The sequence below is a fragment of the Papilio machaon genome, chromosome 13, assembly GCF_912999745.1.
Source record: "Papilio machaon chromosome 13, ilPapMach1.1, whole genome shotgun sequence".
In the NCBI taxonomy this organism is placed as follows: Eukaryota; Metazoa; Arthropoda; class Insecta; order Lepidoptera; family Papilionidae; genus Papilio; species Papilio machaon.
This window is the reverse complement of record NC_059998.1, coordinates 2,381,769-2,401,283: the sequence shown is the minus strand read 5'-3', so window position 1 is coordinate 2,401,283 and position 19,515 is coordinate 2,381,769. Positions and strand designations below refer to the sequence as shown.

At 32.8% G+C, this 19,515-nt stretch overlaps 3 protein-coding genes across 4 annotated transcripts; all 3 read right to left on the bottom strand.

The window, feature by feature from the left end:
* Positions 1-2,000: 2,000 nt before the first annotated feature.
* On the bottom strand, positions 2,001-3,273 carry LOC106717890. Of its 2 annotated transcripts, none has more exons than XM_014511830.2 (3): positions 3,146-3,273; positions 2,700-2,818; positions 2,001-2,225 (listed from the first exon to the last, which is right to left on the bottom strand). In XM_014511830.2, exons 1-3 carry the CDS (start codon positions 3,220-3,222, stop codon positions 2,008-2,010), a joined length of 414 nt encoding a protein of 137 aa, XP_014367316.2. In that variant the 5' UTR covers positions 3,223-3,273; the 3' UTR covers positions 2,001-2,007. The 2 variants fall into 2 exon arrangements, with proteins under 2 accessions (XP_014367316.2, XP_014367317.2); XM_014511831.2 differs by having other exon boundaries at positions 2,001-2,196.
* A 610-nt stretch (positions 3,274-3,883) lies between these two features.
* On the bottom strand, positions 3,884-4,996 carry LOC106717741. The gene is made up of 3 exons (XM_014511654.2): positions 4,858-4,996; positions 4,444-4,574; positions 3,884-4,089 (listed from the first exon to the last, which is right to left on the bottom strand). Exons 1-3 carry the CDS (start codon positions 4,917-4,919, stop codon positions 3,884-3,886), a joined length of 399 nt encoding a protein of 132 aa, XP_014367140.2. The 5' UTR covers positions 4,920-4,996.
* A 9,559-nt stretch (positions 4,997-14,555) lies between these two features.
* Positions 14,556-17,784, bottom strand: LOC123721583. Its single transcript, XM_045680684.1, has 3 exons — positions 17,780-17,784; positions 15,966-16,864; positions 14,556-14,563 (listed from the first exon to the last, which is right to left on the bottom strand). The coding sequence occupies exons 1-3, from the start codon at positions 17,782-17,784 to the stop codon at positions 14,556-14,558; spliced, it is 912 nt and encodes a 303-aa protein (XP_045536640.1).
* Between the last annotated feature and the right edge of the window lie 1,731 nt (positions 17,785-19,515).

Below are 19,515 nucleotides of genomic sequence, written 5' to 3'. Positions count from 1 at the left end.
ACTTGCATTTCTTATACTGGATCGTCACTCAACGACATTTTGCTGTCAAAAGAACTGTCATGTCGACTTAAGTACGCCAACAATTTAAGAGTGGTCGCGAGCTATCTTAAAAGTAAAAATCTAAGGTGTTAACATGTCTGCTTCATCATAATCATCGCATTCGGACAAATAAAATTCTCATGTCACAATGTTCGTTCCCGTATTCCTCCGAAATGGCTTGACCGATTCTCATGAAATTTTGTGAGCATATTCAGTAGGTCTGAGAATCGGCCAAAATCTATTATTCATACCCCTATAAAGTTTTTTTTAACTGCGCACGAACGGAGTCGCGGGCGACAGCTAGTATTTATATAAAAATGCCGACTGAACGAGAATATATCGAAATCGCAAATAGGTTTTTAGCGACATCTGTCTGCGCCCGCTTAAACTGCTTAAAAAGTGTCTTGATGATATTATGATTTATTAAAATTTTATTAATTTAAACTTGTCAAAACATAACGCCAGATGCTTTCCATTCTACAAAAGTATGGTCAAATTTTTTAATTTTTTTTATTTAAAAATACTTTAAACAGAAAGGATATTTTTTAACAACCTTCTTTGATTTTTGATTATTTAGTATTTTTATTTTAAATTTCTTTACTATTTGGGAATGAACACGTCTTACAACTATAGGTTGTCCAAGCCATGCTGCGTGAAACGGATACGTAAAGTGAATTTTAAGAAAACGTAATCGAGAACAAGCACTCTTTGACAGAAAACAAAGGATGTTGCCATGACGTAAAAATAATACGTCTACTTACGGAATCACGCGCTTACATGTCTTGATTTGCGTTTGTGTATACCACTTAAATTTTGACGTCTGTTAAATTGTAAGCAATGCTTACGAAAGGAGATATTTAAGTAACGTTTCAGTATTCGGGCAATTGTCTTTTGTTCTTATATTATGACAATAAGTCATAACATTGTATAGTTCTTCGCATATAGCACCTGCGGAACGTGTTTATAAGAGTGATCTACGTTTTTTTATCAGTATATAACGTTAAAAAAGAAAATGAAAATCACGTTTGAGTTTACGGCAACACAATTTAAAAAGTAAAACTATTGTCGTTTCTGTACTTTGTTGCATGAAATAAATTCATTCTATGCTATTCGTACGTAAAAATCTGTTGTATAGTTTTAAAGTACAATATTCACGGTCCATAGTACCAAAGAGAGATGATTGTCAATGCCACAGTTTTTTGCCTTTGTTGATCATCCTAAAGAAAAAGTAATTTTATACGGTAAAAGAGCAAAAATATACAAATCAATATATTCTTAGTTTCCGAATATATGTAACGAAACCATAACATCGGCCCCATGATTTTACTATAGAATTTCGACCTTAGTGCGGTTTGTGACGCGTCTATTTGTAATTCAATTCAATTTATAAAAGGAGTTTTTCATCAATGTTTTCTTATTACTTTATCAAGTAAAATTATCGCCCGTAAACCAACTTTACTCACACAACAAATTTTTAATTGCAATAGCCAGTTCATTGAACTCGCAGCCCGAATTGAATTAACAGGCACTTGCCTTTTAAATCAATATAAATTGATCATAGTTACAGGTCATAGATTTGGTATAGTTGAGTTCAAAAGCTAACTACGTGCTGTAAAACAAATGTGAGGAATACAAAGAAACGTAGTTCATAGCGTACAGATATTAATTCCTTGCACATATACGTCAACAACGGAAGTGTTATGGTTAGGCGGCATCTTAAAAAGGAATATAGTTTTCCTTAAGATTTCTTTTACCAAATCTTTCACATAAATTGCCTGTTTTCTCAATTTGGTGCTTTTTGCAATTTTTACCTGTAAAAGAGATTGACGCAAAGTAAACGAATTATCATAAAACAATGAAAACACTACTTAGGAAAATAAAATAATTTTAATGCAGTTTTATCATAAACATCCCAGTGTCGAAATTTATTTGAATTTTATAAAATCAAAAACAAGGCCGTGTCTTAATTTACTGAAAAACTTTAATGTCTTCTGTTATGTTTGATGTTTTCGTTTTGTAGGAGTAAATATAGTTGTGCCCGTCTTCGATGATAGCCCGCCCTAGGTCGATGATCTTCGCGAAGAATAGGTTTGATGTCAAAGCCTCGTCCATGGCTGACTGCGTTCCATTCATTTGCTGGGTCCCCGTACGTGTTATCTGCAAATTTAATTCTTGTGTACGTTTACCTGGGAAAACAGAAAACACTACTTTACTGAAATGCCAATCTTCTATTTTTGTAACAATCAATTATGCTCTAAGCATTTTATTATTCAGAATATTTCATCACACTTGATATTTTCAAGGAAGCAAACGAGTAGCGGTACTAGTTTTATAAACCGAATCACCAAAAGAACTGCAGATGCGTTGATTGTCTTTTAGGCAGGTCAATGCTGCACTCGAAAAATTAAGGTAATGCTTCGTTGTCAAATGAAAAATGCGAACTACATCATTATCTGTGTTATCATTTATTGTAATGAAAAATAGATACCGGTGCCTACTATTGTTATATATTTTAAGGTGAGCAAAATTTGGAACTAAAATTGCGCTGTCTTCAATCTAGCTTCAATTTCCGGCGCGGCAGATTGCGAGTTACCAGCCACGTTCGGTTCAAGCTTTATTTCGAAAGCTATTTCCTACTCAGTTTTACAAATCTAACATACCACTTCGATGTTCTATGTAGCAATGAACGTAGGCAATGATCACTCCTACAGCGACGGAGAACAACATCAACATCAACAGTCCTGTGGCAACCATCGCGCAGCACATCCATCGAGGTTTGCTGAGGATATACATGATAATGAAGAACAAAGCGCCCATATACCAAGTCACTTCCGATTGCCGGTATCCAAATTAGTATCGTCAAAATATATGGAAATAAACTTGTTATATTTGTTACTTTCTATAAGCAATATCACTAATCCAATGTAACTTTGTATTCGGGCGCAGGTAAGACTGGTGATTAAATTTATTTTGTATTTTATATAAACAAGCCAGACCAAACAGACCCTATAAATGCCGGTATAGTTGATAGTGAAATTCAATATTCAATGTTCAAAAAAAGAAATGAAATATATTTGAGTTATTTATGCGGATCGATATTACTCACTTTTTCATTATCACCGGAACGTACTCATTCTGTAAGATGGCGTAATTTCCCATATCGTATGCTTTCTCCAAATGCATCGAGTAAACGTATTATATCATAATTATTGATATTTCAATAACTTTCTTACAAGTCTTTACAATGATACAAATCTTTATGACATTAATGACAGGAATTAATATAAAATGGTAAAGAAAAACCGATAAGATTTAGGCCAGTTATTTACGAATAATAGAAGTGAATAGAAATAATCGGAGATTTGATTATCTCTACCTATTACTCTAATTTTTACCAAAGTAGTTTGATGATTCCTTGCTAAGGATTTCTCCTTTCCAGATTCTCCTTTTTCAAATATCCTTAAATTTTATAAATATAAATTGATTTCTTGAATATGGATCTTATACGAAAAGAGAATATGTCCAAACATATTGAAGACTTGCAAGGCAAAAATTGTATTAAAGTATCGGGCGTAAAGTTATTCTGATTTTGACATAACGATGACGATACGAAGGTCGCAAATATTCATGCTAGGCCCACTGTTTAGAGTTCGGAATTACATTTTACTGTTGCTGTATAGTCAGGAAGAAAAACTTATTGAAATATTTGAAATATTTTTAATTTCAATCAATCAAAACATTAATCATTGGGATGGTGTCAATTATCAAAATAATATATTTTTTAACGTTTACCATTACATCAAAAAGCAAGTGAGTCCGAAAATGGAAATGACATAAAAGAATTTTACGTTGCTAGCAATTCTAATGTTATATTTTTATTCATTTTTTTAATTTTCGAAATCAGCATTGAGAAACTAATATTACTATCCAAAGGGATTATCATCGTTGGTTCAATGTTGAAATTGTCTTCGTCAAATTCTGCTGTGAAATTTAGTTCGTCCGGAATTGACTTCCTTTTTCTTATCAGCGACCTTCTAGGAGTATCAGTTTCTGAAATAGATTAAATAAAATTTAATCAGCCATATATAAAAAGCTAACGAGATTATTTAAAATGGCTTCCATCCCTATCGCTGCCTCCTTTTATCCGTAGAGATGGATTGGAAAAATATGTTCTCATTTTCCCTTCATCTTTAGTAGTCGTTGTATTTGAATCTGCTCCCTTCTTACGCATTTCCCCTTTCATATTCTTTGTTTATTTGTCCATTGTTATTATTATTTGTTGACACTCGCCTCTTAAACATATTCTCTTTTACATTATCCATCTATACTTTCTTCAGTCTTCCCCTACTCTTGTAGCCACTAAATACATTGTCATTAATGTCTTCACTTTGAAATGGATATTACCGTAAAGTTTTTTCACTTTGAAGTCGACAAAGCAATAGTTGTATCCCAGGCCGATGCCTAAAGACAGCATGCCTACAGTCGTCAGCATCATGCAGCAGACAATCAGAGTAAGTGCTATTGACGAACCAAATCTGAAACCAAAAGTATTAACTAGCTATTCATTTTTATCGCTAATTAATATAAAATCAGACTTTTTAATAAATAACTAAATTGAAAACTGGAAGCGTAAAAGGATGAAAGTATGTATTCGAGAAAAAAACGTAGGTCTTTATAAATTTTATCCGTGAAAGCCAGTTGATAAAGAATAAATCAGTACGTGAATAAAAATTTTATAGCCAAAAGCTCTAAAGAAAAAAAATAAACTTCAAAGAATGTGATGGAATCTGTATTTGTGATGTTATAATTATTACTGACCTCTCAAACATAAAAATATAGCTGGCGATTTTTTGCCCTTCAGATGAGCAGCCACAACCCATGATAATTTATGGATTTGACGATTTCAAGTACAATAATTATAAAATCACCATGATAAAAACTTTCAAGTTATCCTAAGGACTTCCGACAACTTATGAAGTCGATTTCTGACAAACAAATGCAAGATGAAAATAAAAAGTGACATATGTAAGGCCAAAAAGATTTTATTATGATTTAATGTACCTACAAATTTTAAATATCATTTTCGATTAGAATTTAACATACAACATTAATGTATACTCATAGTAAATAATTTTCCTTTCATTTACTTAATTACTCAATACAGAAATAAACATGATTTCAAAATTCATTCGCCTACATACATAATTGTATACCCTAATTACACGTTACCTTCTTCTTGTGTACTAATCTCGGCCGCAGCCGCCCAGACACACCGCATGCCAGCCGCCCACGTCAAACAAACCCTTGGCTAATACGAATTTTGATTAACATGACGATAACAGCACTTCAAAGCGTTCCACTGGAATAAAAAAAAAACCTTGCGAAGTACGGACCCTCAAGACAAACGTTACACAAAGCAGGAATTTTAAACTTGGCCTACTTTGTTTTATAAGTTTACGTAAATTTTACGACTTTTCTATAACTGGTGTAGATGATGGATTCTTATTGACCTAGATTAGAATAAAACTTATTGCAGGATGATTAGAAAATCTTAGAAATGATAGTATGTTGGTAAACTAATGATAAATGTAGACGGACGATTTATTATCATCAAAAAAACTTTATAGGAGAAAACACCACGAGTGACACAAAGTGATGATGAATAAAAAATAAACTCATCATGTGGATCATGGAAATAAAGATATAGAAAAATAAAGATTATTTTTATGAGAATTCCTAAAGGTATAATTTCTGTCAATTAATTTTAACCAACACTTAACTGACTAGTTGACGCTGCATTGCCAAATGACATTGCGTGTCGGAAATCTAATTTTAGTCCTCGTTCCCTTCCCACCCTTTTCTTATGAGTTGATGGGAAGGGCTAGTGAATTTGGCGGAGTAAAGAAAGCATAGGAACAGAAAATATCCTATTTCTGTGCGCCCCCTCTTCCGTTGATTAAAGGCAGGCAACGCATCCCTAATTGCAGATGTTCATGGCTAACGGTCGTTTCGCTGTTTCGACTAGTTTAGGTGGCCGTACGCTCGTTAGCCACCTTATTATATATAAAAAATGTCTGTCAAAAGTGACAACTGAACAACTGCTCTTAACAAAAATAGTATTCAATCAATTATAATTTGAACGATAAAATAATAACGTATTCAAGAGTAATGTGGTATGCTGTACAATTTAAATGTATTTCTAATTAAGTGATAATTTCGATCACCGTGTAAACTTGGCTTTATTTTAGGTTAGCAGTTTGCATGTTTTTATTTGTTGAAGTAGTCTTTTGAATTTATCTGAAAACAAAGAAATTTTAATATGTATGTGCTCAATAATTTAAAATTTGTAATTTACTCAGGACCAGAAGATGTTTAAGAATAATATTTAGCACAATAAGGGATACTGTACAGTTGCTGACGACTGTTGTGGTTGTTGCCATCGGAATTATCATCTTCTGGTTTCTTCTTGCTTTCGAAGTATTCTGTAAGTATCCAAATAGTATTATGAAAATAGAGTTGACATTTCTAAGTTAAAGTCTGGACACTTAATATGACTGCCATTTTCTTCATAAATAATAATTATAAACAACTTTTATTGGAAAAAATCACACAATGAGACTTACGAATTATAAATAGTTCAAACAATTGAAAAACAAAATCATGTCAACTTTTCCCATTATTTATATAATTAATTACAGAGAACAAGACGTGCCAAGGACGAGGACAAAGAAAAAATGAAGTAATCACACATCTTGTATATATTTTAATGTTATTTAGAATTTTATAATTGACACCGTTGTTTTATTTAATAAAACCTGGCGATGTTATACTTGAACTTGAAGCTTTTACGTGTCGGAGAATCGAAATTAGGGATTGCAATCCGGAAAAACGGATCCGGTAATCCGGCGGATCCGGCATCATTTAATGGTTACCGGATCCGGTACCAATATACCGGATCCGCAAACCGGATCCGGTGCTAGCAGTTTGTGGGAAAATAATATAGCTGTTGCATGAGTACTTTAAATGCGTTGTGGGTATATATTTGCAGCTCTATTAGAAGTCGTTTAGCTGATGACACTATTAACAATATTTGTTTTCTACGATCTTATTTTCAAAATCAATATTGATTTTCTTTTAATACTTATATTTTTTTACAATTATTACTTAAAATAATTATTTATCGTAAGTTGATTAAACTAAAGAGTTCTAAACTCATTATTGTGAAAATTTTTGCCATTCATTCGTTCGACAGATTCATCAAATCATGATGGTATCTGTCATAATCATAAATACCTATAAGACTTGTTTGTTAGCATTCTCAAATACTTTAATAATGATTTTGATCTCATTTCAGTTAATTACGTAAGGTTAATTGTATCTATTAGATATTATAGTTACTTGATAATTAATATTGTTACTTATAAATTGATCTATCTGTGAAAGTGAAATCTAGAAAGACTAAGCTACTCGTTACGTCGTAAAATTATTACTAGTTACCTACACTACTAAATTTTAATTGTTTTCTTGTTGTCTATTTTAACATTGGTTAAGAAATAAAGTCGATTTTATATATTTGTGATTTATTTTTAATAAACTACCTACATACGAGTATAAGTGCAGTGACACTTGATTAACTTACTTATTTTGTACTAAAAAGCGAAAATCATCTTGATTAAATCAATCCGGTCGGATCCGGTCGGATCCGGCCGGATTGATGGGAATCCGGTCGTATCCGGCCGGACTGGAAATGACGCCGGATTGCAATCCCTAATCGAAATAATGTTTTGTTTTTCGTGGAACATGATTCTGGAAATTTACTTTGTTTATTTTGACGATACCTTGAGCCCTGTTCCTTAAATGACTTCTGCTACTTGTTATTACATCAATAATACTGAACATTGCAGTGAAAGGACATTATATTCATATTAAAATGTTAAACAAAATTTGCTCATCAACTTGCAACATTTACAAGCAAGTTACAGCTTGTCTAGATATTGCAATTTTTACTTTCAAATTATCAAATTGCTTAAAACAGTTCTTAATTGAATTCTGATTCCCGTTCAAAAGTACGATTTGGCGATTTCGTAGTTGATTTGAGCTTTTCTCACTAATCACTATTAATATCTATAATTAGATAGGCCGTTGCTTGGAAATTATAGTCATTGCGTTCGTTCCGACTTAAACGCGCCTGTTGAAGTTCCCAACATCTAATACTATTTCTATTTATTAGTTCGAATCCTCACCACCGCTACCAACCGTAACCGTTAGCGCCAAAATAACGAAGATCAAATAGGCACAAAATACCACGGTTTATAGCCATGTATCGAGTGTGGTTTTCCTTCGTGTCCTTCTTTTCTCTGTAGTGTAGAATTAAAATAATATTTTAACCTGTATTTTCTTCTTGACATTTGGTTCTTTACGTATCTTGTCAATGAAGATCAAATAAATATTTTATTTGAAGTGGTTTTACATATATTTTTTTAGAAATGTGGTAATTATATTTAATTTATTTTCCTAGTAAAGTACATACTTTAAGGGTAGATTAGTTATTACTATATTCAAAACATTTAAGTTTATTATAATATTTAATTAGAATGTCTCCAATATTTTATTTCTTGCATAATTGTTTTCTGATGCTGAATATCACCATTATCCTGCCCTTGTCCCTACAGAGTTGTACTAACTACTCTTTCATACATTTCTATCAGTCGTCATATCTGAATCCACTCCTTTCTTACGCTGTTTCACCCACGCCTGTTTTACACACTTTCTAATTTATTTTGTTTTATTTATTTAAGCTTTGTACACAATATAATTTTTGTAACATTACATTAGAAATGCGGTGACGTACTGGTGAGTTTAACTCTAAAGGTCTTCTCTTACAGCTGACCACACCATAAAGAGAGGATGTTTAGTAATAACTATATGTGTTTAAAAGTCGTCATAAGTACATATATACTGTTCAACATACGTTCATATATATCTATGTGTCCATTGTTATTATTTTTGATGTAAAATACGACAAAAACACGACGTACGACAAAGAACAGTGGTTCTAGCACGTATGTTTGTGACACAATTTGAATTAAAATTTATGCATCGGGAGTAGTCATCAAAAATCTCATACTAGTTTTGACATAATTGTCGATGGTGGTACAGTGGCGATTGCCAGATATTCGTGCTAAGCCCACTAAAGCTTTAATGTATTTAGATTAGCTTTGATGCATAGAATTCAATGGCCATTTTTTTTTTTCAGTTTCGTTTTATGTAACGTGTTCAAGATGATCTTTCTATGTATTCCTCTGATTGTCGCCGTAATAATTGGCGTAGCGATATACAATGTGATAAAAGGTAGACATCATATCTTTTTTTTTTGTAGACGTTATGATTGAATATTTTATCTATATTTTTAACAATGAAAAACTGCCAGCGCTAATTTTATCGACTGTGTGAGACTTTGGTATTTTTAAGAAACGAAACGAAAAACGAAAAGAAAAGAAACTGAATATAAAACTAGAGCATGAATTGCTTATATTATGTCCTAATTTAATAAAAAGAATGTATTAGTTTTTTATAAATAAACCAAATTACAATAATAAAAGATATCAAGAGAAAAAAATTAGTTCTTCGCTAATAGGAAGAGGATCAGTTGCTGCCTCCAGCATGTCACTGAAAGCCGCGCTGGTTTTCAGCCTCCCCGTAATTACTTTAACAAGGTGCAGTTAATTTAGTATAAGAACAGTTCGAGTTCAGCCATCATTGCATTCATGTGTATATGTGTGCGTTTGTGTGTGCGAAAAAATAGTACAGTTTTATTTATTTATTAGAGATTTAATAAGAATGTTTTTATTTTCAGATAACCTTTAACATATCGAGGTTACTTGTATAAACCCTCTATGGGGGTGTTTACTTTATTATGGAAGTATAAATCTTAGTAAATATGTTATTTAATACATTTGTATGAAATATACAATAATTTATATTCAAAAAAGATTTTTATTCCTGATTACTTACTATAGCGAACAGAAAGTGTTTTGTAAAAGTAAAATTTAGATACGACTTTAGGCTTTTATCTAGTAATTAATTTAAAAAAAAAGAAAAGAAAGCCCTACTATTTACTAAGCAAGTAGTAGACAATGCAAAAACATTACTAAGAGACGTTTCCCCACTTAATGAAAGTTCAAATGAAAATTGTAAACTGTATAATCTTAATTAAAACGTAGCATTTTTTGTAACTTAGAAAAACGTCTTGAAGTCATTAACATTTTAATTGGTGTACTTGAAAGTTAATTAAATGAAAAGCTAAGGAACTAGTACTGAAGGAACTTGCTTTAAAATGTAAATGCAATAAATTTCCACCGGGAGGAGATGTTTTCTTAGAATTAAAACACTTTTCTTAAAAAGCTCAGTTTATTGTCAATATAAAACAATAATGTTTGAATGCTTTGCTCAAAATGGTATGACTTAACACACCTTTCACACCACGCAATATGGCTATTTTACCATAAGTATGTCTAAGATGGCGCAAGCAGTTTTGGTTTACAATGGTTAGCACCAATACTTTTATCGTTATTCCGAAATCCGAATTTAACCCCTTACTATATGAATTATGAAGGTGTGATAAAAAATTTTTTGTTTGCAAATATTTTGGTCTTTTCATGTCAAAAAAAATCTCGTGTCACAATGTAACCAAACTTCTTCGAATCGGCTTTACAGATTTTTATGAAGTTTTATTTGTATATTCAGTAAGTCTCAGAATCGGCTACCATCTATATTTCATACCCCAATTAAGTTTTTTTGTAACAGGGCACAGACGGAGTCGCGGGCGACAGCTAGTTTGTATATATATAAAAAAGTACATTATTGTTAACTAAAATAATTACAAAGTGACGAAACCATAAATGGCTTCGGATGCGGTAAGGGGTTAAAATGGTCAAGTCACGTGTACTATTTCCCACCCTGCGGCTTATCGCAGGCACGTTTTCTCTAAATTAGTAGGCACGTGGAAGCTCCTACTTTATTTTTATCCAGTTACGCATTGAAGTAAGTTTCTCCAGCTTCCTAGAAGATTTTTTAAGAAAGTTAAGTAGTCACCGAGACTAGTTTTTCCTTAACCGTAAAAGTAATGTTTATTAATGTTCATTAAAGATTGCCTACCGACATGAAATTTACTTATTATATACGTCACCGATCGATTGTGAATTTCATTGTTTTCCAATCGTTGTAGTCATTATTCTAAATGTAAGATAATGGTGTACTAGTGTTTTAATTGCATTATTATCTTGATATACAAACTTCATAGAAATTTTGTTTAAAAACTAAATTAATGTTACAGTTAAATTTTTAAAACGACATGCCCTCAAACGAGTGACCTTTGACCTAGTTAGACAAAATGGCGGTCAAACGAATAGACTACAAAATTGGAAACAGGTTATTCGATCCACTGCACAAAGTTTCTATCATGCTTCTAAAAATCGGCATGTCTATATGACTGAAAATCACTTATTTCACAGAATACCAACATGACGAAGAGGCATACTTCTGCTTAAGGGAAATTCTCTTCCATATGTTAACAAATATCTCAGTAGTGTGAAGTGTTTTATTACCTTCTTTTTTGTTCATCTCATTTTCCACCCGAAACATCAAGGTAAAAAATTTATTCGTTCTTCTTTTAATCTTACATATTTCTAACTCCAAATTTGGTTACGTTGGACTTTTGTTACGTTCCAGTAAGTAACCAGTACAAATTCAACTTTAGTATACTGTGTGCTGATGACGTCTCCTCCCGTCTGTGCTTCGAATAGAACTGGAACTGGCTTGACAGTAGACAACAGTGTTGCCACCATAGCTACTTAAAACACAGCAGTCACAAAACATACATATTTGTTTATTAATATTTTCTGGCCTGGATACTAGTCTTTTTGGCCTCACAAAACATATATCTAAAAGTGTTTAATCATATAAATCTAAAAACTCGCGAATAAAACTAAATCATTTGTTTACTTTAATAGTGCCGTATTTGGTATTCATGGAGCATCTTATTCAATAATTCGAACGAGCCAAAACGGTATTTTTTCGATTGACCCAAAATAAAAGGAACTCCCTCGGGACGCGAATTCATTTCTATGGACATAGTTAGCATAAGTTATGTTAGCAATGAAAAATTTGTAAGCGAACTCGTCTTTTGCAAAATTTATTTTGGAAAATTGTAATACCAAAAAAGTAATTAAATGAAAATTTTGAAGGGTTTGATGGTTAATATTTCGTACCGTGTCCATTTTAAACCTAATAAAATAGTTAACTAAAAGCTTTTTAAGCATTTTAAGGTGTTAAAACATGTGTGTTTGGACATGTTATGCGGAGGGATGATAATCATATAAACAAAAAAGTAATGAGATTGAATGTGGATGGCTACAAAAGTAGAGGAAGACCAAAGAAAGTATGGATGGATTGTGTGAAAGAGGATATGCGTAAGAAGGGGGTAAATTCAGATATGACGGCTGATAGAGATGTATGGAGGAGTAGTACATACTGTGCCGACCCTCCATAGGGATAAAGACAGGTTGGTGATGATGAATGTTTTAATGGTGTCAAAGGTAGGGAAGTTTGCTATGGAAGTATATCGTAAAATAAGCCAAATTTGAATGAGCTCAGAACTATTAAGGTTAACATTGGCTTATTGCCGCAGTTGGAGCTTATCTCAGCGTTTCCACCCGTGTTATTAAGCAAAGTAGAGAATATATTGTCGCTAATGTTCAGCATTAAAAAGAGTAAGACAATAATAAACTTTTGCCCAGTTTCATATTTTAATTAAGATGATTTTTACTATACAAAGATATTAGACGTTCGTTCACCTGTTGCTATAAATTTATGGTTTTGTTTACTTTTTTATTGTGGTCTTTTTAATTAATTATAAGTATTGAATAATTTCATAAAATATAATTTCTTTAAGAAACGAAAAAGAGGTATTTGATTTTTTTATTATGTTTAAACTTGAGAAACAAACAATGGCGTCATATTATCATAAGTCTGTTTTTAATCTTAAAATTGAATCAATTTCGATAGTCTTCGTTTTAAGGCATACATTAGATAATTATTGTTGTCTTCATACAATTTTCAGCCTATAAATAAAGTATGTGTTTTTTTGCAAAACATATCATTCCTAATATCTTAATCCGTTTAAGGTATCTACAAAGCTCTAGTACATTTATTTGACTGCTCATACGATTAATATTTCATAATGCTTTGACCTTTATGAATTCTTCATTACTTAGAGAATTTAAACGATATCAACAGCGATCGCGCGCTGATTTCTCAAGAGAATTACCGGACTTTTCTCCAAGGCGTTTTAAATCACGATAAACATAGCTTGAAAAAAATTATAGTAAATCCTTAATAGAAAAAATATAAGTATCATCTATATGTAAAAATAAATATTTATATGCTCTTCGTTTAGTAATTTGTATTTATATCATAATCTGCTCATCAATTTAAACATCTAACCTCAATTTCGGTTGTCCTATAAGTCGCAGATTATCGGTTCCCGCGGTTCGATATATTGTGAATATGTTTACCCAAATACTTAAAGAGCATCAATATCCTAGAGGGTTTATGTAATAATCTACGAAAAATCTATGGTCTCAATCTCTATAAAGTGTAACTCGGGACTAGTCCGATATGAATATGATGGCAGAAACTATGGTAAACACCAAAGATAACCTACGTTAATGATAAATTAATATTTTCATTAATTATTCAATTTGAACGATACCTTTAAGCGTTAAATGGTTGCCACGGGTGCCAATAACAATATAATTTCATGAGGAATGAATAAAATTAAAGGCGACTTTACTAAGGGAATTTTTTATGTCTATTTTTTTCATAAGTAATAGTCTTTCTAAACTACATATTACTACAAGTTTTTAATATACATAATTGATATAAAAATGTATAATCAACACAAAACTATGTGTTTTATTTAAAATACATAAGTAAATGACGTGGGAAAAGTTAACACGTAAGTACAAAAACTAATCTTACTTACGTCTAAGCGTAAAGTTTTCTTTTTATTCAGTTCGTCTGTTATCTTAAAAGCAGTCTTCTCTTCAAAAGTTTTACGATTATTTCACTCGGACTAAGTGAATAACTTACAAGTAAGTTAAGATTAAAAGTCAACTTAATTCTTTCACTATTTACTTCTAGTAGTTTTCAACTTTCACGAAAGTATCAAACTGTCCTAAACAATATGTTGTGTGTATAGTGATAGTGCTTTGTTTATCTCAACAACTCCTATTATTCATCGCACCGCGTTTAGTCTTTCTCCTAGAACTAGGACTAAAGGTATTGACTGTAATTGGAGTAGACTTGGAACTTTATTCTATTATCATGGCACACACTGGCACTCTTATCATAAAATAATAATAATTAAGAAAATTTCGCATAGAGATACAATCGTATTTACTTCAATAAATGCTTCAATTTAGAGCATGTCATAAAAAAAATCGATAAAATATACTTTATCTTCCTACAATCATAACCATATATATGTTGTTAAAGTTCTCAAAACATAGTATTTGCGAGATAAACATTATAAGTAAACATAATTTGTTTTTGTCTTATAAAAGTAAAGATGGCTGACGACGCTGCGAGCAAGTTAATTTAACTTCAGTATGGAACAACAATGATATTCATTTTGCGGAGTACGACTCAACAAACTTCGTTGTTAATTACAGGATAAAACGAACAGAAGTTTCGCTGTACATATGTTGATTATATGTTGAATAGCATATTAAAAAAATAGATCAAATGCAAGTGTCTATACAAATACCACTTCTTAATTAAATATGGTAACATAACTGTGATTAAGTCCGTAATAGCATTAACAGATGCCTAAATTGTCCGGTGCATTACCACTTCATAGAATACATTCTCCAATTGGAATTATTTCCATGTTTTGACTCATGTGTATGTAGGCCGGAGGCTAAATTCTAGTCCTATTTTCCTTGTTATCCTTTTCTAAAAAGGAAGCCATGGGGAGAGGAAATGAATTTGGGGGGACAGCCATTTTCTAGTATTTCAGTGTGCCACGGAATCTATTTTGGAAATGTATTTATTAATTAATTTCCTAAAATACAAAGTTGGTGACAATTGCATTAACCTGTTTACTTTGTTAACTTTAAAGCCATATTAAATGTTATTATCTCTCGTAATTAAAACTCTACTCATTAGGTGCAGATTAATAAAGTAAAGCTTGTTCTACTTTGTTTGATAAAGTGTTTGTTACAAATAGGATAAAATGTTCTTTTTGGATTAATTATTAAATTAAAATATAATAAGCATTTATTAACCCAGTAGTGGAGGCAGATTACGTGATTTATTTTGCTTTTTGCTTAAATATTATTTTCTTCTTCGGATTCGTCATGTCTTTATTGGTAAATATTGCTTCATAGTATTTTTTTACATGACTGTTCGTTTTACGAAGCTCAAAACACATTCTTTTTCATATATATTTTCTCGACAATTCTTAGTAAATCAATGTAATTATTAGATCGTATTATTAGATCGTTAGAAATCTTTATTTTCGACAGATTGGCTCTTACGGAGAATTTATTTGATACAAAATATTGGCGCGTGTTCCTTAAGGGTCAAAACAAGGTCATCCAGGTCTTACGTAGGCGAATATTTTGCGAAATAATTGCTACAAAAAAGCGAATAATTTTCGTAATAATTTAATTACTATTAATTTTTATTTATGAAATGTTTATTTGTCTGTGAAAAAAAATACTTGATATTAATTAATTAAGAAACGGCTTAACTCACGTTTTGATCGTCCGGTGGCGGCACCGACTAGTTTCGGACCCATCGGGGGTCCATCTTCAGGGCGAGTGTTTAATCCGAAGACTTCGCGGTCGCGTCGCGTCTCGCACTGCGGGCCATAGCGCGTAGCGCGCGGCTCGAGGGGGCGGCGGGCGCGGGGGGCGCGGTGGCCGTTGCTTGCGTCGGCGACGGCGATGTCGACGAGTTCAAAATTGATGAGTCACTGTTGTTGTTAACATTAAACGGGGCGCAAAACGTACTGACGATGTCCGACACGTATTCAACACCATCTTCGTTGTTCTTCTGCTTCGGTCTCAGCAACACGGGTTCCCACGCCGGAGACAGAGACCAACCCTTATCTCTATTAAAATTAGGTCGACGTCGGATTTCAATGGCTTCGAGTAATTTACGTGACACGAAGTTTTTGTCACGAGCCAAGACTTTCACTCGGTCAAACCTAATGTAATGAGAGTTGAAGGTAAGGGCGTGTTCCGCAACCGCTGACGTGTTGCTATCCAGTTTGCGCATGCAACGAATGTGCTCTGTGAGCCTGGTATTAAGGTTGCGCCCCGTTTCCCCAATGTAACTTTTGCCGCAATCGCATGGAATTTCGTAGACGCCTGGGCCATCTAAGGGGGTACGATCTTTCGGCGAACGTAAAACTCTCCTTATCTGCGTAAGGGGCCGGAAAATTGTCTTGATACTATACTTGCGGCGTAACAAGTGTCCAATCTTATCCGTCACCCCCCGCATATAAGGTAGATATGCCGGGACTCGATCCACAACCTGAGGCCGTGTCTTACCGGTCGTGTTTGCTAGCCTAAGGCTTTGTCTCCATTTGTAGCCATTGTCCTCAAGAACTCGTCTCACGTGCGTCAGTTCCGACTCTACGAACTGAGGATCGCATAAGCGAAGTGCACGATTGATGAGAGTGCGTGGCACGGACGATAGGTGAGACGGATGATGATGGGAATCCGCCTTTAGGTACCGATCGGTGTGCGTCGGTTTCCTGTACACCGTGTGCACTAGACACCGTGTGCACTAGATGGGTCCGAAACTAGTCGGTGCCGTCACCGGACGATCAAAACGTGAGTTAAGCCGTTTCTTAATTAATTAATTATGATGTCTCACGAAAGTTTAAACAATTTAAATACTTGATATATTTACAACAAAAAGAAGATAGATGATATATGTTTTTGTATAAGTGTTACAGCAGTGGAAAGCCAAGGTTAAATATACTCGTACCACAATGGACATTTAAACGTTCATTACAATGATACGTCTCGTATGTTTAAATAAAATGCAAGTGTTTTTACAAGTACAAATATTATTTTAATGTTTATTACAGACATTTTTAACGGCGTTTCTAAAATCTTTAAGTTGTCAATGTGCCGTTGTACCAAGTAAATAGAAATTAGTATTATGGGTACACTAATTGCGGTGACTTGAGAAATAGTAACAAATTGCCATCTTAAATTGTTTTAAAACATAAATAGTTATTTATAATTTCGTTGGTATAAAGTACTCGTATAACAATGTTCGAACCTTATATATTTTAATCGAATTTAAATACTTTTTTAATGCAATGCCTAAATGAGACCATGAGATTTTTTTTTTTTCATTATAAGGTATGCTAAGCCCGCATTGCGTCGGCATGGGAATAATATTCGACAGTTAATCCTCAATTTAAGACTTGTATTTGAGCTTTAATTAAAAACAAAAAACTTCATTCTGCAAGATTATATTTTCAACATTTTTTTCAGTCCTTTTTCAGATTAGAGAAACGACTTTTTTGTACTGTGTAACATGATGGTTTCAGAGATATCATGATATATCATGTAATATGTTACGGTAGGTACAGATTATAAAGATTGAACTCATCATCAGCTCACTATACGTCCACACTGAGATGCTCGGAGCCTACCCCATGTTAGGGGTGCCTAGGCCATAGTCAACCACGCTGGCCCAGTGCGGGTTGCTTGACTTCACACAGATCTTTTATTTTCTTCTGAGACATGTGCAGGTTGCATCACGAAGGTTGATTTCCTTCATCGTAAGAACGTCGGATAAATGTACATATGTAAATCTAAAATCGAAAAACACTTTGGTACATGGCGGGATTCGAACCCAGGACCTGCAGATTGCAAGTCTAGTGCTTAACCCCTGAGCCACCGACGCTCAAAGAACATACATTCGGAAGTTAAATATATTATATATTATATATTTTTCTCAATAATAACATTAAATCAGTAAAGCTAGGAATGCTGAAAGGTAAATATACCGACTTGTAAAACCATAACGAGAGTATTCACCTACCATTCACATGTAAAATAATGTAATTAAACGTTTATTTTCTCTTTGACCTCTACAATGGAGCAAACGTTGTAGCTGGGATAGTTTCCAGCTGACGTTCAAATTAGCCATTAACGAGCGCGGGCAATTTTGTTACGAGATAAGCTGCAGCTTTCTGTGGAGCTTTAGGGTGAGCGCACACTAATTCATATGTTATTGGAAAATTCCGAATTTTTCTTAGATTTTATGTAATGATACTTCTTTAGTTATTAGATAAAGGGAGTGTAATATTCTCGAGTACAAGGAGTCCTTAATTATATATGAAAAGAACTGCGAAAAAAAGTAACATTTCACATGGTTTACATAGATAGTTGACTTCTTACCAAACTAATATGTCCAAAGTAATTGTGTATAAACCGATTAATTTATATTTAGTTTCATTAACAATTGAAATAAATTTTTAATTTAATAATCCCCTAACAAATAAGAAGGAGTTTCTTTGGTAAAAGTCGTGTCAACTTTACTCTGAGACCGTCACACATCATAAGCTCGTAATCGATGTAAGTTGAAAAGAAAGTTGTAACATTACTTGTCCCATAAGGAGTAGAACTCAGGTTGAGTTTGAGTAATTCAATATCGTTTGCCGCCACTCTAGATGATTGCTTTAGTCGCCGTTATTTTTCTTCTCTGACTTGTCAACACTTCCTAATCTCGTGTTATATGAAAAGATTTTTTTATTGTTATCTATTTTCCTATTTATCTAATGAAGTGTGTTGTGACAATAACATATAATATAGAAATACAGCGTTACGTTAAAATGACTTGATGAGGACAAGTATTAAAGTAATTGAAATCCAATAGTTTGCACATGTTTTAAGTTAACTTTTTTTCCTCGCTTGATTCATTCTTCGGTCAATTTTGCGATATAAACGAAATTCATTTGATCACAATTAAAATGTTTATTACATAAATTACGCATAAACTTTATATTCACGTAATGTTTCCTAAAACCTGAAGGTTCTAAGTACCTTTAACTTAATAAAGTTTTTATTTATTCATGTCTAGTTAGGATTATAAACGTTAAGTTAAAATTTAAGTAATAGTTTAGGGGCGGATGTGACGGACGGTTTCTTGAATAATAAAACAGCATCGTAATTACAGAATACAGAATATATATGATGTTGGTGCTTTAGTCAATGAAATGGTAGTAAATCGGCTCGGCAAATCTTACACTAAAATTAATGTGTCTTTTGAAAAAATACTATGAAATATTTGATAAAAATGTCAAGCCACAGTCTTCAACATTCATCAGTCACAATAATAAGATTAAATTTTACTCGTACTTTCACACTTTTACTCAACTTACCG

What these genes read in the sequence shown, in the direction of transcription:
- LOC106717741 (XM_014511654.2), bottom strand. Translation starts at nt 4,919, where the DNA reads ATGGGTTGTGGCTGCTCATCTGAAGGGCAAAAAATCGCCAGCTATATT. An exon ending in TATATTTTTATGTTTGAGAG is followed by an intron (nt 4,575 to 4,857) that starts GTCAGTAATAAT and finishes TTTTGGTTTCAG; the next exon opens with ATTTGGTTCGTCAATAGCAC. An exon ending in CAAAGTGAAAAAACTTTACG is followed by an intron (nt 4,090 to 4,443) that starts GTAATATCCATT and finishes AATCTATTTCAG; the next exon opens with AAACTGATACTCCTAGAAGG.
- LOC106717890 (XM_014511830.2), bottom strand. Translation starts at nt 3,222, where the DNA reads ATGCATTTGGAGAAAGCATACGATATGGGAAATTACGCCATCTTACAG. An exon ending in GTTCCGGTGATAATGAAAAA is followed by an intron (nt 2,819 to 3,145) that starts GTGAGTAATATC and finishes GTATATCCTCAG; the next exon opens with CAAACCTCGATGGATGTGCT. An exon ending in CTACATAGAACATCGAAGTG is followed by an intron (nt 2,226 to 2,699) that starts GTATGTTAGATT and finishes CTGTTTTCCCAG; the next exon opens with GTAAACGTACACAAGAATTA.